At 45.9% G+C, this 26,899-nt stretch overlaps 3 protein-coding genes, 1 long non-coding RNA gene and 1 other non-coding gene across 10 annotated transcripts; 2 read left to right on the forward strand and 3 right to left on the reverse strand.

The window, feature by feature from the left end:
• Nucleotides 1-716: 716 nt before the first annotated feature.
• LOC112875057 (katanin p80 WD40 repeat-containing subunit B1 homolog) lies at nucleotides 717-10,738 on the forward strand. 4 transcript variants are annotated; one of them, XM_025938744.1, is made up of 19 exons: nucleotides 720-1,147; nucleotides 2,312-2,442; nucleotides 2,545-2,662; nucleotides 2,769-2,995; nucleotides 3,165-3,267; nucleotides 3,459-3,529; nucleotides 6,774-6,797; nucleotides 6,943-7,017; nucleotides 7,111-7,254; nucleotides 7,332-7,455; nucleotides 7,543-7,980; nucleotides 8,176-8,484; nucleotides 8,565-8,620; nucleotides 8,715-8,840; nucleotides 8,964-9,038; nucleotides 9,113-9,225; nucleotides 9,916-10,032; nucleotides 10,133-10,201; nucleotides 10,299-10,738. In XM_025938744.1, exons 1-19 carry the CDS (start codon nucleotides 1,120-1,122, stop codon nucleotides 10,375-10,377), a joined length of 2,427 nt encoding a protein of 808 aa, XP_025794529.1. In that variant the 5' UTR covers nucleotides 720-1,119; the 3' UTR covers nucleotides 10,378-10,738. The 4 variants fall into 4 exon arrangements, 3 of the variants coding, with proteins under 3 accessions (XP_025794529.1, XP_025794527.1, XP_025794528.1); XR_003225105.1 differs by having other exon boundaries at nucleotides 717-1,147; nucleotides 7,543-8,484; nucleotides 8,964-9,025; XM_025938742.1 differs by having other exon boundaries at nucleotides 7,543-8,484.
• Nucleotides 10,739-11,205: 467 nt separating this feature from the next.
• LOC112878404 lies at nucleotides 11,206-11,305 on the forward strand. Its single transcript, XR_003225730.1, has one exon. It is a non-coding gene; the product is annotated as a U6 spliceosomal RNA (small nuclear RNA).
• Nucleotides 11,306-11,879: 574 nt separating this feature from the next.
• LOC112877029 (E3 ubiquitin-protein ligase Hakai) lies at nucleotides 11,880-14,941 on the reverse strand. The gene is made up of 3 exons (XM_025941228.1): nucleotides 14,603-14,941; nucleotides 13,689-13,747; nucleotides 11,880-13,173 (listed from the first exon to the last, which is right to left on the reverse strand). Exons 1-3 carry the CDS (start codon nucleotides 14,918-14,920, stop codon nucleotides 12,084-12,086), a joined length of 1,467 nt encoding a protein of 488 aa, XP_025797013.1. The 5' UTR covers nucleotides 14,921-14,941; the 3' UTR covers nucleotides 11,880-12,083.
• A 1,100-nt stretch (nucleotides 14,942-16,041) lies between these two features.
• LOC112878309 lies at nucleotides 16,042-18,705 on the reverse strand. Of its 3 annotated transcripts, XR_003225676.1 has the most exons (3): nucleotides 18,495-18,701; nucleotides 18,101-18,216; nucleotides 16,042-17,638 (listed from the first exon to the last, which is right to left on the reverse strand). It is a non-coding gene; the product is annotated as an uncharacterized LOC112878309 (long non-coding RNA). The 3 variants fall into 3 exon arrangements; XR_003225677.1 differs by having other exon boundaries at nucleotides 16,042-18,223; nucleotides 18,495-18,705; XR_003225675.1 differs by having other exon boundaries at nucleotides 16,042-18,216; nucleotides 18,495-18,695.
• A 1,297-nt stretch (nucleotides 18,706-20,002) lies between these two features.
• Nucleotides 20,003-24,798, reverse strand: LOC112875510 (ABC transporter G family member 11-like). The gene is made up of 10 exons (XM_025939386.1): nucleotides 24,118-24,798; nucleotides 22,564-22,853; nucleotides 22,298-22,469; nucleotides 22,080-22,202; nucleotides 21,861-21,989; nucleotides 21,570-21,764; nucleotides 21,355-21,441; nucleotides 20,996-21,268; nucleotides 20,689-20,796; nucleotides 20,003-20,537 (listed from the first exon to the last, which is right to left on the reverse strand). The coding sequence occupies exons 1-10, from the start codon at nucleotides 24,541-24,543 to the stop codon at nucleotides 20,196-20,198; spliced, it is 2,145 nt and encodes a 714-aa protein (XP_025795171.1). The 5' UTR covers nucleotides 24,544-24,798; the 3' UTR covers nucleotides 20,003-20,195.
• Between the last annotated feature and the right edge of the window lie 2,101 nt (nucleotides 24,799-26,899).

Consider the following 26,899-nt stretch of genomic DNA (forward strand, 5'->3'; position numbering starts at 1 on the left):
CATGCTCCATCACTCTGTTGTAATGGAGGAGTGTTTGCTGCGGCGTGATAACGTTGCATCCCGTCCTTTCGCAAGGACGGGCAGTGGAATAGTGTTCCCCCACTATAGCAACGGAGTCAACGGAGGGGACTGTAACCCCCGTACCTCCACAGAGGGAGTGACTGGCCAGCAAGTTAACTCCGGCGTGTCCGTCCTTATTCTCAACACCTAACCCCGGGGACGGTCAGTATGCGAGGCCTGGCCGGTCCCCGACCTCGCTAATCGGGGAAAATGACATGCATGGTGGAGTTCGGTTGGCGTCTTAAATTGGAATCATAGTACGGATCTAAGATTTGATTGTCCCCTCGGTCGGGGACGTGGGCTGAGGCTCCAGCCGACCGGCCGGTCGGAACCGTGGGCCTAGGCGGCTTGGAGAAAATCACAGCCCAGAGGGCGCCTGTTTGATCCACGCGTAGTTTTAAACCATTCAGAACACCAGCAATAATTAGGTCTGCTGGGGACCCCGGGTCCCTGAAGCTATCAATAATGTTGGTATTTATTTTTAACTTCCAACCATGCAAATTTTTTTTAGCATACCTACATTTTAGCATGGCAAATTCTGATAGGCAACCAATCGCGCCCAAAACTCGGTCTTAAATATCAAATGACTGAAATTATCTCTGTTAAATCGGTTATTAGTCTCAGGTAACCGAATTACCTGAGAAGAACCGAAATTCAATCAACTGAGCCTACAAACACCTGCAATACCAGCCCAAAAGCATCTAACCACCCTCACCCAGTCCACCCCGCCGCCGCACCTCCAGGCTCCAGCTCGCCACGCGCACAGGTGGCCGCCGCCGCCCCTCCCGCCCGCAGCCCGCGCAGGTGGCCGCCGCTCCTCCCGTCCACCGCCTGCCGTCCGCTTCCTCGGGTAGTTCGGTTTATGACCGAAACCGAACCGAAATAACCGAAGACCTAAGTGCTCGGTCTCAGATTTTGTTAGGAACCGATCGGTCTTGAGTTTCTGATAACCCAAATTTCAGAAAACCCGAGGAACCGAACCGAATTTCTCGGTCTGACCGAATGCCCACAGTGACCCGCAGCGGGAGTCCCAGCTTTTGATGACGGCGGTCGTCGCAGATGGCCACCAAGCGAGCCTACAAGCTCCGTATCCTGTGTATTGCCGGTTTGAGGATTCTGATTCGGAATATTCGAAGTCGAATTGCTTTGCTTGCTTGTTTGAATCGGTGCAGCTAGGTTTTAGTTGGGTTGGGTTTGCTCACGGACTCACGGTGAACGAATTCGGTCCTGTTTCCGAGTCTCGGGTTGTTGTGGTGTTCACTGTTCATATTGGTTTTGTTATCGTGAGCCTGTGATTTGGTGGAGCGCACTGCAGGAGTTGTGTAGGCCATAGGAACCATCCGAGCTGCCTTGCTATTGCTACTTGACAGAATGAAATTTAGTGCGGGAATCGGAAGCGGTATTGCCAAGTTTCAGACCTGGAACAATACAGTTTTCTGCATAAGATCAAACAAATTTTTCTGGTCTGGGTTAGCCAGAGTGAGGAGAATCGTTCTATTGTGTGCCAGCAAACCTTACTCCCGTGCTCTGTAGTTTGGCATTTGTGTGATAGGTTGTATCAGTTGCTGTAAATGGGATCATGCTGTATGTTCTGATTTATGAAGTCCTGTCACCTATCAAATGAAAGTTGGGAAGATCAATTCGGAATGTCTAGATGTCATACTTTTTATTCTTTCCATCGAGAACTTAGGTCTTAGGTGCTTGTAACTTCATGCCAACTATTTCTCTTCATTGAGAAGTCCATACCTGAGTATGGACTTAGTGTTATGCCATCAATTGGTGTCATTTGATATCAGTAAATGCAACTTATCATATGAACGTTGGGAGGATCAATTCAGAATGTCCAAATGCCATACTTGTTATTTCTTTCCATCAAGAGCTCTGGTCGTAGGTGCTTGCATAGAATGAATGGTTCAGCTACTGAAATAAAATCATGGCACCACTAAAATAATCCATGCGTCGTTGAGAATGTAGGTGCTAGCATAGCATGATTATGCTGCTACTGGTATAAACTTAGTGTTAACCTGGTGTCATTTGACGTCGAGAACGTCAATGGTGACCAGCCATTCTGATAATATGATGAGTAATTAAGTATTCTATACTCTGGATCTTCCGTCATTATTTTCCTTGTGGAAAATGTGTACTTAGATCCTTTAAAAAGTGAATTATGAAATAAAATGTAAAGATGATGTGCTGCAACCGTGATAATCCAAAACATTCGATTATATCTTGTTTCCTTGACAATGATCAGAGGAGTTCGTTGCACATGCTTCCAGTGTCAATTGTGCCAAGTTTGGGAGGCGGACATCGAGGATCCTCATCACTGGTGGGGAGGATTTGAAGGTCAATCTTTGGGCTGTAGGGAAACCCAGTGCCCTCCTGGTAATTTCCTATAGAATATTCTGCCGTTTCGTGTGTATTCTCATTCTTACTCTTTTTGGTAATCAACTATCTAACTCAAGTGATTGTCATTGTACATTACAGAGCCTATCGGGCCTTACAAGTCCAGTTGAGTCAGTGAGCTTTGACTCTTCTGAAGTTACCATAGGTGCTGGTTCTGCAAGTGGAACAATAAAAATATGGGATGTTGAGGAGGCGAAAGGTATGAACAGTATTGATGCTTCGGTACATTTTGCATTGAATACATAAACTGCAATTGTGTTATGCAATTGTCTCTGTTTTGATTGACTATCGTGCACAATGCGCAGTTGTCCGAACTTTCACTGGGCACAGATCAAATTGTGCATCGCTTGATTTCCATCCTTTTGGAGAATTCTTGGCCTCTGGGTCTTCAGATACAAACATGAAAATATGGGATATTCGAAAGAAGAAATGCATTCACACATACAAGGGCCATACCCGGCGAATTGATGTCCTTAAATTTACTCCTGATGGTCGATGGATTGTTTCTGGAGGGGCTGATAACTCGGTGAAGGTAAAATTGTGAGCATGTACAATAATTTTAATGCAAAAGTTTCTAAAATCATAGCACCAAAAATTCAAGGTGTGCTCACAACCTGTCTGTTATCAACAAGATGGACAATCTCATACTATTACAGCTAATATTCCTGATCACTGAAACTGTGTTTAAAATATCTTGCTAGATCTGGGATTTGACGGCTGGGAAACTCTTGCATGACTTTAGTCTTCATAAAGGTCCAGTCAACTGCTTAGATTTTCACCCCCACGAGTTCTTATTGGCTACAGGTTAGATAACAGGTCCTATTTTCACTCACACTGTGGTGGCTTTTTCCTGGGATCACAATTTCTCCTTTTTTTTCTAATATAAACTTTTTACTTCTTTATTGTGGCTTATTACTCCCTCGTGCTTCTTATTTGTACGTCATCTGGAGATCCAAGTGACATATTCCATGCTGTTCTTTTCAAAACTTTTGCAGGTTCGGCTGATAAGACACTTAAATTTTGGGACCTTGAGACTTTTGAATTGATTGGTTCTTCTGGACCTGAGGTACCATATCAACCATATCTATATATAATGACTCAGAAAGTGAATTTTTTCATGTCCTAAATTCAAGCTATCCTATGTTCAAATTATGAATCAGCAATTCAGCATAGCTGTTGAACCCAAGGTCATATAGTCATCCGGAAAAGCTATCTGCCTAGCTCTGGGAAGGCCACAATTTTAAAAAAGTTGTATTTAGGCAGGTGATTTGATCATGTACAACAAAACAACTTAGCCTTTTGTCCCAAGCAAGTTGGGGTAGGCTAGAGATGAAACCCACAGAAAACAAGAATAAGAAACACAAAAAGGGCACAAGCCAAAGGAAGAGTTAGAGGTTAGACAAAAAGTAACAAAGGTCACGGTTCAGGTACGTTAATTGCTAATCTCCAAGCGCTCTTGTCCATAGCTAATTTCTTAGCGATATTCCACTCCTTAAGGTCTCTCTTAACCGTCTCGTCCCAAGTTAGTCAAGGTCTACCTCTACCTCTCTTTACATTATCGCCCCGCTTTAAAACTCCACTACGCACCGGCGCCTCGGGAGGCCTCCGTTGTACATGTCCAAACCATCTCAACCGATGTTGAATCAACTTCTCCTCGATAGGTGCCACCCCGACCCTATCTCGAATCTCTTCGTTCCGGACTCTATCCCTTCTTGTATGCCCGCAGAACCAACACAACATACGCATCTCTGCTACACTCAGTTGCTGGATATGTCGCCTTTTTGTAGGCCAACAGTCAGCACCGTATAGCATCGCCGGGCGAATCGCCGTCCTATAGAACTTACCTTTTAGCCTCTGTGGCATCTTCTTGTCACAGAGGATGCCCGAAGCCTGCCGCCACTTCAACCAACCGGCTGAAATTCTATATCTAACATTTTCATCAATGTCTCCATCTTTCTGAAGCATTGATCCTAAATACCGGAAAGTATCCTTCTTGGCCACCACTTGACCTTCGAGGCTAACGTCCCCATCCTCATGCCTAGTCGGGCTAAAGTCGCACATCATATACTCGGTCTTGGTCCTACTCAGTCTGAACCCACTCGACTCTAACGTGTGTCTCCACAGCTCTAACTTCATATTAACCCTGCCCTACTCTCGTCAACTAGCACCACATCATCAGCAAAGAGCATACACCAAGTGATATCACCCTGTGTGTCCTTTGTGACCTCATCCATCACCAAAGCAAATAGATAAGGGCTCAATGCTGACCCCCTGATGTAGTCCTATTTTAATTGGAAAGTCACTGGTATCGTCATCACATGTTCGAACACAAGTCATCGCATCCTTGTACATATCCTTGATGAGCGTAATATACTTAGTTGGGACTTTATATTTTTCCAAGGCCCACCACATGACGTCTCTCGGTACTTTCTCATACGCCTTCTCTAGGTCAATAAAGACCATGTGTAAGTCCTTCTTCTCCTCTCTATATCTCTCCATCAACTGTCGTACTAAGAAAATCACCTCCATGGTCGACCTCCCAGGCATGAACCCAAACTGGTTTTGGGTCACCCTTGTCAATCTTCTTAGGCGATGCTCGATAACCCTCTCCCAAAGCTTCATCGTATGGCTCATCAACTTAATCCCCCGGTAGTTAGTACAACTTTGAACATCTCCCTTGTTCTTGAAGATCGGTACTAATATACTTCTCTTCCATTCCTCCGGCATCTTGTTTGACCGGAAAATTAGGTTAAAAAGCTTAGTTAACCATACTACCGCCCTCTCGCCCAGGCATCTCCACACCTCAATGGGGATGCCATCGGGACCCATCGCTTTACCTCCCTTCATCCTCTTCAAAGCTTCCCCGATCTCTGCCTCCTGAATCCTCCTCACAAAGCGTCTGTTGGTATCATCAAATGAGTCGTCCAACTCGAAGGTAGGACCCTCATTTTCCCCATTAAACAACTTGTCGAAGTATTCTCGCCATCTGTCCTTGATCTCCTCATCCTTCACCAGAAGTCGATCTGTCCCATCCTTGATGCATTTGATTTGGTTTATGTCCCTTGTCTTCCTCTCGCGGGTCCTAGCTATCCTATAAATGTCCTTCTCTCCTTCCTTCGTACCTAGCCGTTGATAAAGGTCGTCAAAAGCCTGACCTTTCGCTACACTTACAGCTCGCTTTGCAAACCTCTTCGCTAGTCTATAGCCCTCGATGTTGGTTGCGCTCTTGTCGAGGTGAAGGCGTTTCAAACGCTCCTTCTTCTCCTTAATAGCCCTTTGCACCTCATCATTCCACCACCAAGTCTCTTTCACTTCCTGCTTGCCTCCTCTACTCACACCAAACACTTCTGAGGCCACCTTCCGAACACATGTCGCCATCTTTAGCCACATATCATCTACATCTGCTCCTTCTTCCCAAGGCCCCTCGCCTAGCATCCTCTCCTTAAACGTTTGTGCCTCTTCCCCTCTAAGCTTCCACCACTTCGTTCTCGCAATCTTGGCACGTTTGTCCCGGTGGGTACGTATCCGAAAACAAAAATCCGCCACCACAAGCTTGTGTTGGGGGACAACACACTCCCCAGGTATCACCTTACAATCTAAGCAGGCAAGTCTATCCTCTCTCCTAGCAAGGATAAAATCGATTTAGCTCGAGTATTGTCCACTATGGAAGGTCACTAGATGGGACTCCCTCTTTCTAAAGAGGGTATTCGCTAACAGCAGGTCGTAGGCCAACGCAAAATTCAAAACATCCTCACCCCCCTCGTTCCTACTACCATACCCGAAACCCCCGTGTACTCGCTCATATCCTACATTAGTCGCACCCACAAAGAAAAATATTTAAACTAATATATTTAAATGATCATGTGCCTGGATTAAATGAAATATATTTAAACTAAGATCTATCATTATGAATTTTTAATCTACTATCATCTTACAAGGAAAAATACATAAAGTTAGCATGTAGCACCAGTTCTTATGTATGTCTGGGGTCATGAACTAGTACCAATACTGCAGCATGCCAGACCAAAGATTGCACCATATGAAAAAAATTCTTGGTGAAAAATAGTTATTATTAAGCTTATGTAATGTAATAATTTGTTTGTGAAACAACTATTTAAAATTTGAGGTTTCCTAAAATAGGTATAGTGGTATGTACTTTTTGAATCTTCTGTAGATTGTTTGCAAGCCAAATTAGGGTACATAACCACACATTCTGTATTTGAGTTTTATCGAAAGAAGCTAATTTTGCTGTCCGTTCTCTACCTAGTTTCGTTTCTTGGATATAATTAACCTTTTCCAGCTTAATGCAGAACAGCCGAGAATACTTTGAGCCGGTATGGTCTCTGATCATCAATTTCTTCATATCATCATATGTCTGGAATTTGTTTTGGAAATGGATAAGAGTGCTTGTTGGAAACAAGACACATGATCCGTAATCAGATAATCATTTGCTTAATGGCAGCTGTCCTCAATTTTCAGGCTAATGTAGTTCGTTCTATGAAATTCAACAGTGATGGTAAAACACTTTTTTGTGGATTACATGAAACCTTAAAGGTAGAAGCCCTACTGATTTATCACACCATCATTTCATTCTTAAGGAAATAATAGTGGAACAAAGGTCATTACATATTATCACTTCGCTTGTAGGTTCTTTCCTGGGAACCCATCATATGTCATGATGTGGTTGATGTAGGCTGGTCCACATTAGCAGATTTAACTGTTGATGAAGGAAAGCTTCTTGGTTGCTCATATAACCAAAATTGTGTTGGTGTGTGGGTTGTGGATTTGATGGTATGAAGTGTTATGAATAGTTTACTATGTTAGCAGTTGAGTTGTTTCTTCCTGACATGATACTTAATAAATTTCAGAAACATGAGCCCTATGCTGATAATTGTGCTGGATCACACTTGAATGGAAGTGTAGATGGTTTAATTCAATCTGATAATAGCAAATCAGCAGTGTTTGGTAGACTGTTAGTTTCCAGAAGCCCAGGTACTTAGCGTCCACCACATTTCTTACAACTTATCTGTTTGTTATCTCTGCAATCTAAAACAAGATATAATTTTGTGCTTCTTGAAGCAGCCGATGAAACTGGTTCAGATACTCTGCTTGGATGCCCAATGTCTACTTCAAAAGACATTCCTGTCTCAGCTTCTTCTGTGGTAAGGAAGACATTGGCAAAGCCACCTGGGAAAAGGGATCTCCAGCTCACAAGATCTGATTCTGCACCTCTCCTTTCTCCTAGAGTTAGATTGAACCCAAATTTCTTTGACAGCCAGAAGAGACAGCCAGACACTGCTGTAGCTTTACCAGCATCAATAGTTCGCTCTAAAGTGGATCTCTCTTCAGATGCTGGAATGCTATCTCGCAATTCACGTGCAGCGGCAGCTCCCATGTATAAATCGGTGTCCCATATTTTGGGGTATGACAGTAAGGAATCATCTTTCTTACCTGTTCTTGCCCCGAGGCATAGCTCCAAGGGGAATGTTGATCCCATTCTCAGTGAAGCTGCCACAGGTGAGTTACCAGTTATTGAGCCTCAAAATATAGAAGTAGGTTTATCTGCCAATCATGGCAAAGAAAGTGGCAAGTTGATACATATAATCGATTCAAGGAGCTCAAAGATGGTTGAAGAAGTTGGCTGCATAAGAATCACTGATGATGTAGGATATAAAAACATAAATCCAGAAACTAATTTGAGAGTTATTCCAGATATTGACTGTACAAGGAGGGCTCCAGAATGCACAAAAGAGCGTGAGCATATATTTCTGTCAAAGCCTATTAGTTCACAGAGGAAATTTATCAGAAAATCTTCAAGCGCTGGGGACGATAGCCGTTCTGATTCAGTATGCACTGAAAGTGTCAAGTCTAATGAAGCTGGTAGTTGGTACGGCGTGTCTTGTTTTGACAAACAGAATTCTGATGCTGCATGGAATACAGAATTTGCCAACAGAGAGAGAAATGAAGTAATTGGAATGAGCCAATGGATGGAATCAAGTGGAAGGCATGCTGTTGAACATCGTAAGTCGTAGAGACCTAACATTGTTCTTTTGGTTTCAGCCTCCTCCAGAATTATCACCAAAGCTCTGTGTTTGGAACAGGACCTTACTCTTATAATTATGATAATATCCAGTATGTGCCAACATTATACAGCTCGGTATGTTTACATTCAAGATTGTGTCATTTGGACGTCAATGTTAGTTTAGTTGATATGTAGCACATAATGCACCCTGTCTTACTGTTTTCTGCAGAGGCTGCACCCTACACTTCCTGGAAAACTTAGTGCTTCAGCTAGTGATGAAGATGATATGTATGGTCTAATGGAAAACCATCAAGAATTTATTCATGTAATGAAGTCTAGGCTAGCAAAACTAGAGGTATAAAGGTCCAGAATAAGATCTACTGAGTAATTATCAAGAATTCATTTTCTGGTGTGAGACACAATTATGTCATATATATTGAGTAGTGGTAGTCACAATGTGATATACTGATATTTGCAGGTGGTTTGTCGGTGTTGGCAAAGAAATGATATAAGGGATTCTATTGATGCTACATGGAGAATGTTGGATTTTGCTGTCTGTACTCTTGATTACCATCTTTGTTGGAGTTCCATGCATTGCGAGCTCTAACATGTTCTCTACTCTTGTAGGTCACTACTGATATAATTAATGCTCTAATGGAGAATAGTAACTGTATCACTTTAGATATTTGCGCTTCTCTCTTGCATCTTTCCTCCAGTCTTCTTGAAAGCAAATATGACAGGTCATTTCTCATATTTCCTCTTAATTTATGCAATATTAGAATTGTGGGATCATTTAGATTTGACCTTGCTATTGTACATTTTTTATTATTTGAGTTCAAACTGACTAAACGCTTTGCGGCGAGTTGGACCTTGTGATGTAAGGAGAGTCTGGCTATAAACCATCCCCCTTCCTGAATAAAAGGGTTGGAACTCTGAATACACTGATATGACATAGTGTTCATGGTTCAGACTTTAGTCGATTGTATTCTTGGTTATGACCACTTGTACAGAATTCTGCATCGCTAGAATCAAATATTTTGCACGGTTGTGTTTTTTTTCAATTCACATGAGTCATGGCTCCCACGGTTCCATGTGTTAAGTCTTATCGATCGCAACTGAACAGTTTAGCTATTATGTAAGCGTTGAAACCTACACCTGACCTGTTCTCATCAGAAAGAAAAGGCCCAATGCTGAACCTGGCATGGCTTCCTTCACTGATGGTAGCACCAAAAGCATCATTTTTGGTGCATACAATGGATTATGCGATCTTTAACTGCCAGTTACACAGTTTTAAGTTTGTTTTTCCACAGTTTGTATATGGTGCTAGCAGTATGGAAAATGACTGCCAATATAAATTGCAACAGTAACTGTTTTGTTAGAAAAGTGAAAGCCCATGATTAACCTATGTCCTTTGACATTCTCTGATGCAGGCATCTGAGCGTTGCCCTGGGGATGATTCTCAGCCTTGTTAAGAGCTTTGGTGCCACTATTTCTTCAGCTTTGTCGGCTGCGCCGCCTGTTGGTGTGGACCTTGAGGCCGAGCAGAGGTATTTTCCTCCTTTCATCTCATTGAAATGGATCCTGCATTCCTGCTTCTTGCCCCATATGCATAAAATAAATTTGCTTCACTAGCGCATATCTTACCAGGTTGAAGCGGTGCAGTCTATGTTTCCAAGAGCTGAGGAAGGCGAGTGCCAGCCTCAAGTCGCTGACAAGGTAAACTTCAATGGCACTTGAGTATCCCATGAAACCTCAAAACAGCATTTAGTTCAGTCGACAGAAATATTTGATGCCTCTGGGCATCCCTTTGCAGGCGGCAAGGCGAGGTTGGGAGATCAGCACAGGAGCTCGCCCTTTTTCTTCAGGATATCTTGCAACTGTCAAGCGTGTAAACAGTGACCAAACCGCAACTCACAAAAATTCCAACCCCCTAACCTTTTTCCTTTGGTATAACAGATATATAGGTACATAGGATGAGCAACTATAACAGACGAAATATATAGAAATTACACACAGGTGTAGAAAATCAAAGGTGTCACAGTTACACATAGCAGAGTGAGTTTTTTTTTTTTTTGGGGGGGGGGGGGTTATAGCAGAGTGAAACTTCCCAGTTTTATCTTCCCCCCTCCTTTTCTACAATATATGGAGAATTCAAAGGTTCTATATTTGTACATTTTTTTCAACTTGCACATTGGCAATTTGCTAATGTTTTTTCTCCCATGTTGTTTTGTTGGTTAGCTGAGCAATTGCCTACTCTAATATCTACTCTGTGATCCATACGTGTGCAGTTAGGCACAGAGGCATTCAAATTTCGTTCCAGTGATTGCTGTGCCGTAGAGATGCTCCATAAACCTTCCTATGCTGTTTTTGGTTGGCAGCAATCAGTATCGCGTACAGAAATAGTTTGTATAAAAATACGTGCGTACGTAGTAATACCAATAAATTTATGCTGAGGATTATCTTTATTAGAAAACCACATTACTTGTTATCATGGTATGTACAAAGTAAAAGTGTTTCGTAGTTTGTACTGCGCAGCCGGCCCGTGGGCTGCGGTGGACCTAATACCAGGCATCCATTAGATATGGTCTATGGGCCGTAAGCCCGTAAGCAACAGCTCGCGCGCGGGCCGGATCCTTCGGGTGCGGAGCGGACGGCCGGGAGCGAGCAAGCGGAAGCAGGCCCAGAGTTTTGTACCATACGGCCAAAGGAAGAGCATACCAGCTTATAAGTTGAGCCGTGGGTGCAATGTTGTCTCACAGAAGATTAGCATGGCCATGCGCAAGGAGGACACGCACAAATCAAGAAATGGTCCAAATTTTTTTAGATTTTCTGCTTCGGTCCTTGGACATTTTCAGATATGCCCCTGGCGTGTTTTCTTTTGCCCCTTGAGGTCTCTCGTTTCCCTGCGGATAGGTCCCTACAGCTGGACAGCACATTCCACAGCACGTCCCATCTTTTCATCGGCAAGCTGTAAGAAAGTTCTTGATGCACATCAGTCCTAGTGCACTTGTATTGTCCACCTTGAATCTTTTTCTTCTGTAACGTTCGACTCCTCGGGTTCGTTATGCTCTCTCACGTTAGAAATTGAACAATGGACATGTACTGTACGCAAGCCCGTGTGCTCAATTGTCCTAGAGTCAAGCGAGTCCTCTTGTCTTCTTATTTACTCAATCAGAACCTTGTTGCCTTGATTTTGGCATGTACTGCACGCAGCCAAAACGATGCAACTGAACTAAAATACCTCAAAGCAATGGGCATATCAGCGTTCAGACATTAGACCACATTAACATTCAGCACATGTTGAAACTTCTATCACTGCATCATTTTTTTAAAAAAAGAGAGATTTATTTCACTGATTGTGCAATGGCACACAACCAACTACCCAGAACTAAAATTTCAGAAATCGCAAACATTTCATTCAAACAGGACCAGTTATTGCATAATACAAGCTCCTTCCACCAATAGCTGGGCAGGCACTTAAGGGATAGAACTGAGCTACCCAATTCTCATAAGTTGCATGCTAAAATGAAAAAATTACAATTTGCTCAACGAATTAACATGCAATTTGGCAATAACCATCAGTTAGTGCACAAAAACATCAACTCCTGTTAAAAGATTGTTGTGAGCCTGATGGTGGTTGTGTAGGTGGAGGTGGGGGAAGTGACATCTGCATTTGCACCGGCATAGGCATCTGTGCTAGAACACCCCTTCCATCACCTCGATCTGACATGCCTGGATTCATGGAGCCATCAGGAATGCCCCCAAAACTGGCCTGCATGAAGGCCATACCACCACCACCCTGAGGATCACCTGCACCATCAGCCATTCCCTGCCCAAGGGCCATTGACTGAAATGGATTACCCATCAGTCCCATAGCCCATGGGCGCTGAAGCCCCTCAGGGAAGCTCATAGGACCACCTGGAGGCTGGATACCTGACATGGAACCTTGGTCTGATCCAGTATCTGGTAGTTGCATCTGGAAAGGGGCGGCAAAATACTGAGGATTTCCATCTTGCTGGAGAGGATAATTGAATGGCGCATTGGGGATCATAGGCTGATTCATATTCATGGGCATCATAAAGTTTGCCTGATGAGGAGGAATCGGTGGAAACATAAAGGGTGCATTAGCCATCAATTGTTGCTTGTCCTGAGTACTGTGGTCAGATTCTTGGCGAAGTGGAGTTGCCGCACCAGGGCTCTCCTGGCGTGACTGAGAAGCCCAGCTGTAGGGCCGGTCGAATCCTTGAGGTGGGTTGTTCTCGGCCTGAGCATCCCCTGGTGGATATGAGTGGCGGCCATGGAATGATGGCGGTTTTGAAAGCATTGGGGGCCTTAGTGGGGTTTGCTCCCTGGATTGGTGGTAGCGGGAGCGTTCTTCACGATCTTGCATGTGAGAAGTTGAAGTGGGTGAAACACCTGGCCTCGGAGGAGCACGTGCAGTGGACATTTCAGGCATTTGAGATTGTCTTTGAGTATCCCCTGCAGAAGCACGGGAGATGTTAGGAGCATCTGACTCGTTACGTTCTTCCTTCTCTATATTAGTTTGTAGGAGGTTAGCATGGGCTTCAGGCACATGAGACTCAAAATCTGCTTTCTTAAGGAAAGATTTGAGACACATCGGTGCAGCACAGATGAAAATCCCTTCCATCATTTTCACACTCTGTATCTTCTGAATACGCTCATCACATCTGCAGCAGAAAAATTTCAAATTGACAGACTTAGACAAAGCTAAACTCTATAAGAGAAACACAGCAGCTATCCATATTAATTAAGGAATGAAAGCACAAAATTTCCAGGAAATTGCCTGCACTATATTTGATTATGTGTTCAATGGTACAGGTACAGGATATGTCAATTTTTAACCAATATTCATATCTATCAGGCCAAATGAACAGAACATCTCATATGTGTGTACAGCAATAAACTAGGATAGAAAATGATTTTAAGAGTACTGCACTATTGCAAGCATATGCACATAAATTGTAATATCTTAAGAAAAGCAACATCAGAATCATTCAAGACTCAGAATCCGTATAACAAATCATTTACTAGAGTAAGCTCTATCATGTTTTGCTGATAACCAACTGAACTACTGCATGTTACCCTTATTGTGAAGACATGAACTACTGAGTAAAACAACATGCATGAATGTGAGAAAGAGACAAGAGCAAGTTAGGAAAAGTTTGGGAGTTAGAATGCTTACAGATAGCAGCTGGAATCACTTCTTGCACAGGTTAAACAAAAGGCATGTTCGCAAGGAATCTGAAACCAAGAAAAATTCATTACACTATTACAGGGGCCAACTGCTTATATTAGAAAAGGATCTATGAATTGAGTGGCCACATGTATGCAGTTATTCAGGGAAAAGGTAGAAACACAGGAACATAAAATACGGAATACTGAAGATAACAGAAACCAAGATGATTCCAACCTATTTTACATGTGGCCAGGCTGTTTGACTTGCTTACGAAGTACTTCAGAACAAAAGAAAAGGAGGGCAGACTATATATGAGTAATGCAAGCTTAAACATAACACTAACAACTAGTAGCGAATGCTTATTTCATGATGCAAATGTATGAATAGTCCATTTAGCATTATATAAATTAGGCTAATAAGTATCAACTACAAGCAAACTCTGTCTGATCTGTTAAACATGCACTAGAACAGTAAGAGGACAGCGATACTGCCTTCATTCAATCCAATACAGCTTAAAACTAGGTCAGTAAATATTAGCTCGCCTTACAAATGGAATTGCTAGAATACCGAGCCAATAACCATTCCCAATGAGCTCTTGCAAATTAAACGCATTTTGGTGTTTTGTTCCAACCCTCATAAACCTAAAACCCTAAAAAGGAGCATAACACAAAGATAATACACATCTCCTGCTCCATTATTTACAGTTATGTTACCGGCAGGGCATGGTTAGAGCTAGTGGCGCCCCAGTGTTAATTGCTAAACCACAAAATTTGCTAACTCCGTCATAACTCGTAAATGGCTATAGCATCAGACGCGGTTAACTAAACATGTAATTTAGCATAGAAGCAACACGAGCAGCGCAGGTTCGCGGTTTTGATAGCTGCATGAAAAAAAAAACGCTAGGGTTTAGGAGTCCGTACGAGGCGGCCGTAGATGGCGATGGGGAACTCGCAGCGGGAGCAGATGTGGACACGCTCCCCGAGCGGGCGGCGGGAGCGGCGCCCGATGGCGCGCGCGGCGGCGGCGGCCGAGGTCGTAACGGCGCCGAGGCTCTTCGCGACGGGGAGGTCCGCAATCACCAGGTGATCGGGGCACGCCACGGTGACCGACTCCGGGACGCCACCGCCCAGCGCCGCAGCCGCCCCCGCGGCGGCGGAAGCGCCGCCCGCGGCTGCCGCGCCAGAGACGGCGGCGCCGGAGTCCGACGAGCCGATCTTGCTCAGGCGGATCTGCAGCATCTCTAGGGTTTCTTTTTTTCCCCCACACTTCTCGGGTGGGTTTTTTTTGGTGGGTTTATTTGCTCGTTCCTATGTGGACTCGGGAGGCCCAAGAATCATACTTTCAGTTTCGGCCCGCAATTTCCTATGTGGACTCGGTTGGACAATAATGATTACTGACCCTTTTGTCTTTTCTTTTATTTCATTTTTTTGTCTCAAAAATTGTCTTTTTTTGTATTGTGTGTGTAGCTCCCTTTTGTTTTCCCACACTTGCAGATGAATTTTATTTATTTTTATTAAAAAATTTAATGAAAATATCCAAAATTTGAAAATTTGAATGAAACATATCAAAATTTGAAAAATCGAATGAAAAATAACCAAAATTTGAAAATCGGGCTCATGATGAAATCTAGCAGAGGGATATGCCCGGTTGAACAGTGAGCACTGCTGTCTGCTGCACAGCAGCTCAGTGACAGTGACTAGGGACCCGGCCGTCTCATCTCGTCCTGATCCTGTGGATCGTTGCGGCCCTGCTCAAATCAATCAATCCGCTCGCGCTGGACGCGACCCAACCCAACTCCCCGTTCATCTGGAGAATGTTTCTTGTCTCCCAATCGGAACGGAGTTCAATTAACTCTTATCTTAATCGTGCAATGCAATGCCATGCAAGTTGGATTATGTTGCGTGTCTCTTGTTTGTAGAGCACTGCCAACTTAATGACTTCGAGTTTGGTGATGCCTGTTGAGCCCTCAGCTCTCGTTCTATACGTCTCTCCCTGCAGAGGAACATGCCTTCCATCAAAACCTTCAGCCCCATCATCTCCTGTGTACGCTGGTCACTGAATAGTCCTGACCTGATATTTCCAAACCTAAACGGCTAAACCCATGCAGGTTTTGCAATAGACTAGGTTTATGCCTGTGCGTTGCTACAGGTGGCAAAATAATTTCAGCACGATGCACAATATAGGTAAAATGATGTTGATCTTAGCAAATATATTTTTGAGGTTAATTTGTTTACATAATAGTGTCAAAGCACGAACAAATCATGTGAAAATATGGACAATCAAGTATGTAGTTTAAATTAAAAAGGAAACACAACCCATTTATTAGTTTTGCGAATCCCCACTGAAATTCAAAACTATATAGCAAAAAAGATGGATATTTCTTCATTTTTAAAAAATAATAATCTCATCAGGTCACAGCTAACAATATACATACCCAAGACGGTGGTAACAACTTTAGAAATTGTTCGAGTGATGAACACAGGAATAGTCTTACACCATTCTTGGAGATCAAACAAGAGCTCCAGCTAAAAAGCACCCCCATAAATAGTTAAATACCAATAGAAACGACGACACTCGATGTCTTTAATCAAAATCCCCCGATCATCTCGTCAGCAAAGATACTTCTGAACCTATGCAAAGATATGTCAGTGTTCATATTCTTTATCAGTAACTCTGAATGTGAATCCAACTTCAAACTTAAACATCCAGTGCATAGTAAACTTTCTCAAGAAAAAGTTGGCCATTGCTTTATCAACCATCATACTCAAGGATCCTTATTTGTTGAACTATAAATTATAAACAATTTTCAATTGCTAATAGAAGGAGTTGTTCCTTTTCATGAATTAAGCTGGGCTACCTCTTCAGATCACAGTGGCAAAGTCTTTGTTTGGTTATTCTGGAACTGGTTACACCATTACTGAAGCAAATATGGTTCAGCTAGGCACAAGAAACCAGTTAAGAATTTTAATGTTTAAGTATAGAAGCATCAATTAAACGTCTGCACAAATTCGAAGCAAATTTTCCATTGTTTGCAAGCACACAGCCAGTTGAAACTTGAAAGCTCTATTAGGTTCCCAAGCGCACTATGGCTACAAACAAAACAGAGTGAAAAATGCTATGCAGTCTGGTTAAAAATATAGATAACTCAAAATCGCTGAAAACCAATAAAAGAGCCAATAATCTCACTCCTGTTAAAAACTATAGATAACTCAAAGTTATTGAAAAACAACCAAAAACCCTAGGCACCATTCTTCAGTGCCTCTGGCCTCATATTCCATGAGACACTACTGAACAACAAGTAACATTCAATTTCAAAATGGAATGGCCAATGGAGGGAAAACCCTACAAGAGGCAGTAAATACTCATCATGGTTTCTCATATCCCTCACAACACTACTGTCGTGGGCAATGCAGTGCATCTAGGAGCCGCATATGCAAATATGGAACCTGTCTAGCTGACGGAATGAGAAGGCACCCGGGCTGGTTCATTCACTTTTCTGCATATAAGATTGCAATAGATAACCTCATGTTGATCATACAAGTATATTATGGGAGAAAAGGAAATGAAAAGTATAATATTTGGGTTTGCCTTTCAATTTTTGCTTGCTCAGTTTTCTTTAAAACGTTAGAAACTGAAACAGACGAGACATCATCTATAGTGGCCGCTTCAGTGTTCATTTACTTGATACAATGAAAGAACCATTGAAAGCTAGAGAGAAACTCAATCATCCTTTCTGCCATTTTGTAATGGCAGCTTCAGTGTGCACTTACTTGATATAGAGAAGCTTCAGTGTGCAAGGATGACTGACCCATCAGTGAAATGGTGTTGCTTGTTTCAAAAATAAAATAGATAAGAATAGCATAAGGTGGAAATTCATGAGGCAGGATTACCACACAAGGGAGCTGCATGCTCTCATGTCGTGCATAAGCAGCAGGTTCCGGTGGATCAGGAGCCCGCTGCCATGCACAAAGAATGTGTGAATATTTTTAGTTGACACACATTAAAATGCAACACTATGCTATACAATGGAAGAAAATTAATTACATGCCTGTGTATATAATCTTGTCAACTTCCAAGAGTAAGCTACAGATTACACACTTCAGAGATCAGCACATTTGAGAGCTTTTTCACATTAAGTGCATCTATTCCAGAAGCCCGCACAACAGAATGTATTGTAGAAATTATAAAAATATTCTCTCAGTTCAATATAAAAATATTTTGCAATCTTCTTGATCTCCAATTATTAGAACTTTCTTTCGTTTTTACTCTCAAGATTCATTGCGACTACAATGCTAGAATAATAGAATCAGGATTTCAGAGTCCAAGCAGATCATTAACATTACTGATCTCTGTATTCTAATTCTGCTGCAAGAAGAGGGAGGGTTTGCATTGACAAGGGAAGAAAAAAGGCAACTTACACAAGGGACTCAGAAGATTTTATTCACACAAGCATCCAGCGGCGTGCGCGGAGGAGATGTAGCCGGCGGCCCCCTGCCTCTGGTAGGGCCACAATATCCTAACTGAATCCAAAAACCTGCAACCTAAGCCAAATGTGACACAGAACCTTGCCAAAGAAGGAACATATCCTAGCAAAAATTCCACCATGGGAGCTAATAATCATCCCCAGCCCAATCGCATACCCATAAACACACATAGTCCTAGTTGACGGAATCGATTGTTCAAGGCATGGACAATATGAGTTGACAGCCAACTCAAACCCTAGCAAGAAGCGAAAAGAAGATGAGGAGAAGGGAAGGACATGCGATGCGCAGGAAGAGATTGGGGAGGGTCGAAGGGGAGCTGGAGACGCACCTTTCTACGGGCACGGACGACGGGGAAGGCGGCCGGCAGGTAGGACGGCCGAAGCGGACTGCCGGCGGGGAGGGCGGTGGGGAGGGCGGCGAGGATGGCCGGCAGGGACGGCCGGCGGGCACGGACGACGGGGAGGCTGCAATCCGCGAGGTTGTGGGGACGGCAGGCGGCGGAGCCTCCCTGCAGCAGAGGACGCGTGACTCGCGACTCGGGAAGGGAAGAGCGCTGGACTTGGACTTGGACTTGGACTTGGACTGCGGTTTGATATCATTCAAATTGGAGGGTGTTCTTGAAAAACGTGTTGCATGGGGAGGTGGACTGCCGGTTGATGTTATCCAAATTGGAGGGTTGTTTAGCAAAACTTGCTGAGCGGAGAGGTGGATTGCAGGTTGATTTCATATAAGTTTGAGGGTGTTTTACAAATGCGGCCTGTTGTTATTAGTGGTAGAGAAAATTACAGTCGGTCTTCGCGAACAATCAGAGATTCAGAGAGTGAAAAATTGAAGAAAATCGCAGCACCCCAGGGCAAAAGAAAAGGAACAGCAAGCACCCATCGTACCCAGTTGACCATACGACGACATGATTCAGTTACTCTGCCAGTAATTGCACACCAACTCTAGCCGCCTCCTGTCCTGTCGACGGATCCACATGCCGTGCCCGTGCCCGAGCACAAAGAGTAAGGAGGCCCCGGGGTGCAAATTGAATCCCGGAATGCCGTACCGAGGAAGAAGGGTGCGGGAGCTAATCAGTAGGCAGCATCTCGCCTGTCTCCCCCGGCTTGTCAATGCAGCCAAGTACTACCGCCATTGCTGGAGTAACTTCCAGCACCAAATAATCTTCATCCGGCACCTAACAATGCGAAAATATCTGCGAATCCTGGCCGAACTTGCCTGCTAGTTCATGTGGCGTCGCCTGCAGTTTCTTGCACCGCTGCGATACGGCTGCTGCAGCGGGAGAACGAAAGGATCGCGTCAGGGTGCTTGTGGCCGCTGCCCGCTGCAATAACTTCGTCATGTGATCCGCAGCGAGCATCGATGAGCTCAGGCGTGCTGGGAGAGTCGGAGAGACGGTCAGTGATAGCTACACGACGATGAGCCCATCAGTATCATCGTCCTGCCCTGATCCGGCTACTAACTCCTACTGCTAACCAGTAAGCACTGCCTGATCGCTCTGCTTCCGTCAGATTCAGATCAGCGGCGGCAATGAATTAGCCGTGGTGGCAAACAGTTTGGCACTTAATGGCCATAACCATGCCGTCGTCCTTTCCTCTCCTGTTCTTGTCGTAAACCGCACAGTGTACATGTAGTGCGCGCATGCTGCTGCCCTGACGAGATCCATCCATCCACCGGCCAAAAAAATCCTCAGTACGCGAGGTGTCTGTGCATTGCTGCCATTTATAGCGCTCTTTTTTTCACCATGATAGTGCCCAAAGAGAACATCCGGGCCTCTGTATCCTGAGATCGATGCACGCGGCTGGATAAAGATGAACAATGGTTGAAGCAGAGAAGGGACCAAACCTTGCATCCAGCTGCTGATATACATCGATCTTAGCAGTCCATCAAAGAACACTCCAATACAGCTTCGTTCAAGCAGTCGCTACTATATCTACACGCATCCGTATCGCAGTACGGTTTAGTTTAGTTTCAGCTTTGAGCATTTTTATGCCGCCCGCATTCTTCAGGTTCCCCGCACGGCGTTGCTTCAGGGGAGATCGGCCGGCAGGCTGGCCACGTCCACCACGTACCCGCGGAGCGACGGCGACCGGGCGGCCAGCTCCACCTTGCGCTGCCGCCGGTTCTGCACCCGCCGCCGCGCGATGTAGCCGCGCACCCAGGGGGTCACGTCCTCGCTGATCTTGATCATCACGAAGAAGAGGAGGCGGTAGATGACGATCATGCTGAACAGCACGGCCAGGTCCAGCCACTTGGACCGGTTCACGTCGATCTGGAACACGTTCTCCAGGATGTACTCCCCCGGGATCTTGGGCAGCTCGTCGTCCTGGTTGTTGAACACCAGGCCCTTGAGATCGTTCTGGTACTGGCCCTGCAAGATCAATCAAGAACACAATCCATGCGTCGCATTCATTATTCTGATCTTTCTTACGGATTAGTAGTATTTGATTTTTGAATTGAGATAACTGGTAGCTTCTGCTAATCACTGTGAAAAATCTAGTCCAAAGTTTTATTTTTTTTACCTGCAATGCCCAGTAGTGGAAGCTGATGTATGACATGGGGTACCTCCAGAAAGGCTTTGGGATGTCATGTGGAAGCCTGAAGTATCCTGATACAAGCATGAATATGCCCTGTCCATTTCCAAGGATTGTTTCCCATTAAATGTGTGTTGTTATCATCAGAAGAGAATATAAGCATCAGCTTTATGATGTGTGGTTCCATGCACAGTGTCAGAATTAATCCAAAGTTCAGGTGTCACAACATTTTCGTTTTCCTAACAGTGCCTGACAGATGATGGATAGGTTCAAGCTGTTGGGATGTTCAGTTTACCTGAATCCCTGCACCGATAATGATGCCCATGAGGAAGTTGGGGATCACGCTGGCAATGGCCATCATCAGGCTCTCGACGACAGTGACGCTGGCATAGAGGGCCAGGACGAAGAAGAGGTAGTGCATGAAGCCCGGGTGCAGGCGCACCATGAAGTAGCACAGCGTGCCCGAAATGAAGGTGATCAGGATCAGGAACGGCATGGCCGACAGTGTGTTGCTGATGACAAACGCCAGCACACCATAGTGCCCATTGAGCCTCTCCCTTTGAAAGACCTGAAAAGTGAAAATTCAGTTAGTAGCGTTAGGACCTGAAGAACTTTTCTAATGTCACTGCTGATTCTTTAGTGGTTTCCACAGACCTTCATGTCCTCGACAAACGATGGAAATCCTCCGATCGACATGAATGTGACAAATCCAAATATGAAGGAAGCACACGCACCCCGAGCCTGATTGTTTTCACCAGTTTTGTCAGATTGCCAACATTGGGTTTCGGATTAAGGATAAGTAGATACTTTCAGTGCATAAGATGTAACTGAAGAATAATGTAAGTATCAACTGTAGAAAGAACTTTTACCAGAATGGAGCTGTATCCAGTGCCGACATTTAGGTAGATAGTCCCAATGCAGAGTGTCACAATGATGTAGATGATAAGCCTCAACCAATAGTATCCGAAGTCCCTCGACATGTTGATGAACGATCGCTTCGTGAGTGTGAACGCCTGCATCGCAAAGCTAGCTTGGCTCCCACCTGAGTCCAGCACTGTTCCTTTCTGAGATGGCAAACCATATCGATCCTCTTAGTTCTACTGGAATGGACTAGCAGAGTTTTAATCGTCACAGATCGCTCAAGAAAATCAAGTACTTACAACCCGTGCCATCTCTTCTACTTTCTGTTGCGCATTGATGTAGTACTGTGAGTGCTGGTAGTAGCTTATCAGCCTCCTCATTGCCTCTGAAGTTGTGATTTTCTCGAGCGGATCGTCAGATCTTTCAAACTACATATGCAAAAGGAGAGCAATGATGAAGAGAGGTAAACCAACATGGTACAGCAAATACTAGGGAGCTGAAAAAATTCTGAAACTTACTCGCGTCTTCATAGATCCTTTCAGAGTGGCCTTCACCTTGTCAAAATCCGAATTTATGCACCTGAGAAAATGATCCGACGGGTTGCGCATCGGTGGGCATGGGAAGCCAGCTTGGGAGAAGAACTGCAGGATGCACAAGACAGCAGATAGTTCAGAGATCCCATATGCATAGCAGAGCAGAAATACAGTTAAAAACAAGATCAGTCTCAGACTGTTACCTCACAAGCCTCAGAGGCCTTCCCAAAGTAGACTGTTTTCCCCCCTGATAGAAGATACAGACAGTCAAAGAGCGTGAACACCTCGCTGCTCGGCTGATGCACTGAGGCGATGACTGTCCGGCCATCCCTGGCCAGCCCGCGCAGCGTCTGTGTCACGAAGAACGCTGAAGCACTGCACAATTTTTTGGGGTTGCAAATCAGTCACTTTGGCAGATGATAGGTACCAAAACTGATGATTAATACATGGGAGATGCAGTAGGACATACCTATCGAGGCCGCTGGTAGGCTCATCCAGGAAGAGCAACCTGGGCCTCATCAGTATCTCAAGGGCGATGCTAACCCTCCTCTTCTCGCCACCACTGATCCCCCTAAGGTGCCAGTTGCCAACGACCGTGTCAGCGCAGTCCTGCAGCCCCATCTCGATGATGGTGCCCTCGACCAGGGCCTGCTTCTCCTCCCTGGGCATCTTGTCAGGGAGCCGCAGCCGTGCCGAGTATGAGATCGTCTCCCTCACCGTCAGTGTGCCGATCAGGTTGTCATCTTGTGTCACATAGGCCTGAAATTGCAGATTGACCAAAGCTTTCAGCACCTTCTCTCTTTTTTGAAACTGTAGCTTTCAGTACCAGGATGCGAATTCGTGGTGTGAATTATGATCAAGTGTTTAGATGACATCGATTAAACGATCAAATATCAGATGCATGCCACATATCGAGATCCGGGATCATCACTTTCTTACTGCTTTGAATTTACCTGCACATTTTTCTTAGTTACTAAGTAGCTAGTGGTCACTGGTGCTCTTAGATCTTTCGACCATGGTACAATAATATGAAAGTTATTTTTAGAGAGTACACCGTACCTTTTCGATTAAAATATATAAAAAACCGATAAGATAAGACCAGCAAGGTCTCAACAGATCATGAACTTCTGGTGACCCCATGCTAAGGAGACCGGTGAACAACACTCCAACCCCGGTTCCCCTTTTCAGGAAACATAACTGGCGTGCTCCCACACCAACCAGTGAGTGTTTAACTCCATCACCAAACGCACACCCGAAAACAGACAGGCGATAGCAAAGGCAGATGGCCCGATCTTGACCGTAGCCGGGCACTGATCTAACCCCAACCGAAAAGGGTTTAGTGAAGTTGAGCCGAGATCCCCCGATTTAGCATGGCATCTGCTGAAAGCGAGCGGATGCGAACGCGAAGCCGATGCCAGAAGGCGGCAAAGGATACAAAACTAGGCATGTGACCTGTGATGGGTGATGTGAGTGACCAGCTTCTTTCTCCATATGAGTGTTGGTGTTCAGGTGAGGTGATGCAGGAAGATCCAAAGAGAATTCAGGATCACGGATGTGGTTGTGGGAAAGAGACACCACCAGGGTGCTTCAGAACAAGGAAAGTGTGATGCGTGCTGCCGAATAGGTAGTAGTACACCGGCAACTTGCTAGAAGTGCTGTACTTTTTGACGTGTCCAAATCCACTCCAAAAAACATGGGAGACACATGGTCTGTTACATTTTTTTCACACGGAAAACGTTCTTTCTGGGAAGGGCAAAAAAAAAACCTTCTGCACTAGGAAGGATTGATCCATCAGATCAACATCTAATAAGACAAGGCTGGAACATTTTACTGCACAATTTTTTTCTCTTTTCTTTTCCAGTCTTCATCTGCATAGTTGCAAGCTAGTGCTCAAGAAAATGCCATTTGATGCATTGAACTGGGCGATTTGGATATGGAAACAAAAATCAGAGTCAAGCCGTGTTGTTGAGAACGAGAAGGCCAGCGGACGGGCTAGTAGACGACGGTAGCAAGGGTGACGTACCGCGGCGCCGAAGGAGAGGTTGGCCTTGCGGCCGTTGAGGAGGATGGTCCCGGAGAGGAAGGCGTTGGCGGCGAGGCGGCCGGCGAGCGCGTCGAGCAGCGTGGACTTGCCGGAGCCGGAGGGGCCCATGAGCGCGGTGATGGTGCCCGGCTCGGCGTGGCCCGTGAGGCCCTGCAGCACGGCCTGCGTGTTGCCGTCGGCGAGCGCGACGGTGACGGCGAGGTCCCGCCACGCGAGGCGCGCGGACACGTCCCCGAGGAGGACCGCGCCCGCCCTGTCCCGCCAGAGCGTCTCGCTGAGCGGGCTCAGCACGGGCGCCGCCGCCGCCACCGCCACCGCCTTCCCCGCCGAGTCCTCCAGCTCCGCCGCCACCGCCGCCGCCGCCTCCCTCCCCATCGCCTCGGCCGCCGCTCCCGCCTTCCTCATGCACCGCCGCCGGCCGCCGCGTACAGGCGCGGAGCCCCGGCCGCCTTCCTTGCCCGCGCGAACAAGAATGGCTCTCTCTCTCTCTCTCTCTCTCCCCCCCTTGAAGCCGGCTGATTCACGCGAGAGGAGTGGCGGTTCCTTGGCTGGCTTGGCTCGCCGGGGCGTGTCCGCGCTGCAAGTAATGCGCGCGCTTGCCCGCCTGCCCCGCTCTGCTGCCGGGGGTGGCGAGTTTTATGAGCGGGAAGCAGGGGGTGGATACTGGGGAGTAAATGGAGCAGCCAGCGGTTAAGACACCGTGAGTGGTGGAGAGAGGCGAGCAGTGACGGCCGAAGGGGCGGAAGTTATGAAGGGGTTTGATCTCAGGTCAAGCATCGAGCATGCGATGCTTGCGAGGCGACATGGCGTTGGTGCTGGGCGTGCCCTAGTCCTAGCTAGCCTTCATGCGGCGCACGCCGGGGCGGTGCGAAACCGCATGCGTCGCGCGAAGGCCTGGGGCGCGTCCCGGCCCCGGCTGCACGCAACGCTCGCCGCGCGTGGACCGGGCGGGTTGATGAGGGGAAAGTGAGTTACCGGTAGCTCTCCGTAACGGATCTGACTTGGGCTCTCCGTTTTTTTTTCTTTGGGAGTCTTATAGCACAGTAAAGCTAGGGCTTATACGTACGTGATCCATTGTCGTGTACTCGTAAGTGTACGTTGGCGCTGCTTCACGGGCAAAAGGGTGACGTGTTGTGCAGGAGACAAACGTGAGAGGTGCAATCACGTAACAAGTTGTGGCGTGGCTTCTATTTCGGTTGCCGAGAATGTTGGAACATATATCGGTCGAGGGCTCTTATATGAGTTCAGTTGGCATCCAACGACGGACGAACGGCCTACGAAAGGGTCCGTAGAATAGTGGTTATAAGAGCCTCAGTGGAATTTCATATTTTGGGTTCGACTCCCGTGGAAGCGAATTTTCTAGTATTTAACGGCGTTATGTTTTTAAGTGGTAGCAGCGAGGCACCTGTGGTGATTTTATCAATCTCGAGGATTTGTCGGTTCAATCTTCGAAGATGCTCATAGAGGTAGGGTTTGCGTACATGTGTTTATAGTAGTGAGTGTGCATGTGGTATGAATGCTTGAGTTGTACCATGAAACGACGAACGGACGGACTAACAACACCACTCACCTTCTTTTCAAAAGGCCGATGGCGTTTTCATTCTTTTCTCACATTTCTTCTGCACTGCATAGCCTGCCTAGTAGTTTACCTTCATCTCCATTCTCCAATAATCTCCACCTCGCTTATTCGCCACTCGCCCGCTGGGCGTGGCACTATCCCCTTTGTCTCCTCCATTAATGGTACCATCCATTGTCACTTTGTTGCTCATGCGTGACGCTATCACCATAGCTACTTTTCTAGATGCAGGTGTATGAACCTTCTCCGGATAGCAGATTGGTGCTTGTACGGAAAGAATATGTTTTTTCTCCCTTCTGGAGCTTGGAAAAAGCAATATAGAAAATAAATTTACTCCTCATCAACTGATTGGAATCCTGTATATCTCTCAATCGACACCACCCGACCTCGTCTTCCTCAATTTCGGAAAGCTCCAGCGAGCTTTTAGGGTTCGGGGTCTTTAGGGTCCAGGGTTTGGGGAGGTGGTGTACCTGTATTCGGCGATCCTAGAGAGAGCTCCGAAGTGGAGCAAGCGGTGGTGGCAGTTCGTGCCGGTGGGGCGGCGAGGCGGCGCGGGCACCGCCGGCCGTGGGTGGCTAGTGGACAGCCGGTTGGCCTGTGGAAGTGGCGGGGATGAGCACCGGGTCGGTGGCGGGGGCGACGGTGCCGGGAGGGGCACGCGGAGCCCCGCGCCGGGCATGGGAGGGCCTAGCCATGGCAGGGCGGCGGCGCCGGGAGGGGCAGACAGAGGAGCCGCGGGCGCGTGAGGGTTTTGTCGGAGCCCGCGCCCGCGGCGGCCGGTGCGGGGCTCCGGCGAGACCCTCCCGCGCCCGTAGCTAGGAGCGGAGCAGCAGGGGCGGCGGTGCAGTGGTATGGTGGAGATGGTAGTGGGCGGTGGGTGGCTGCTAAGAGTAGAAGAAGATAAGGAGTGGATCTCAGCCCTCTATTCTAGATCCAGTGGATGTAACAAGTGATTAAGTGATTGACAGATAAATAAAATTTCAATCAGTTGACAAGAAGACACACCCTATAAAAAAAGTATGAGGAAAAGTAGAAGTTGGTAACATATATATCAAATTGGTAGTGCGTTGTTGATACGACTTGTGAGACATGAAATTTGGTAACACGTGTCAAACAAGGAATGTGGAATCATTTCGTGTTTCTTGTTTATAAATGCTGATCCAATCTTTAAAACACTAAAAGAGT

This window comes from Panicum hallii, chromosome 9 (assembly GCF_002211085.1).
Source record: "Panicum hallii strain FIL2 chromosome 9, PHallii_v3.1, whole genome shotgun sequence".
In the NCBI taxonomy this organism is placed as follows: Eukaryota; Viridiplantae; Streptophyta; class Magnoliopsida; order Poales; family Poaceae; genus Panicum; species Panicum hallii.

What these genes read in the sequence shown, in the direction of transcription:
- LOC112875510 (XM_025939386.1), bottom strand. Translation starts at nt 24,543, where the DNA reads ATGAGGAAGGCGGGAGCGGCGGCCGAGGCGATGGGGAGGGAGGCGGCG. An exon ending in CTGGATACAGCTCCATTCTG is followed by an intron (nt 21,442 to 21,569) that starts GTAAAAGTTCTT and finishes GAAAACAATCAG; the next exon opens with GCTCGGGGTGCGTGTGCTTC. An exon ending in TCCACTACTGGGCATTGCAG is followed by an intron (nt 20,538 to 20,688) that starts GTAAAAAAAATA and finishes TTGATCTTGCAG; the next exon opens with GGCCAGTACCAGAACGATCT.
- LOC112877029 (XM_025941228.1), bottom strand. Translation starts at nt 14,920, where the DNA reads ATGCTGCAGATCCGCCTGAGCAAGATCGGCTCGTCGGACTCCGGCGCC. An exon ending in TCGCCATCTACGGCCGCCTC is followed by an intron (nt 13,748 to 14,602) that starts GTACGGACTCCT and finishes TCTTGGTTTCAG; the next exon opens with ATTCCTTGCGAACATGCCTT. An exon ending in AGTGATTCCAGCTGCTATCT is followed by an intron (nt 13,174 to 13,688) that starts GTAAGCATTCTA and finishes TTTCTGCTGCAG; the next exon opens with ATGTGATGAGCGTATTCAGA.
- LOC112875057 (XM_025938742.1), top strand. Translation starts at nt 1,120, where the DNA reads ATGGCCACCAAGCGAGCCTACAAGCTCC. An exon ending in GTTAGTTTCCAGAAGCCCAG is followed by an intron (nt 7,456 to 7,542) that starts GTACTTAGCGTC and finishes TGCTTCTTGAAG; the next exon opens with CAGCCGATGAAACTGGTTCA. An exon ending in TGCCAACATTATACAGCTCG is followed by an intron (nt 8,621 to 8,714) that starts GTATGTTTACAT and finishes TGTTTTCTGCAG; the next exon opens with AGGCTGCACCCTACACTTCC.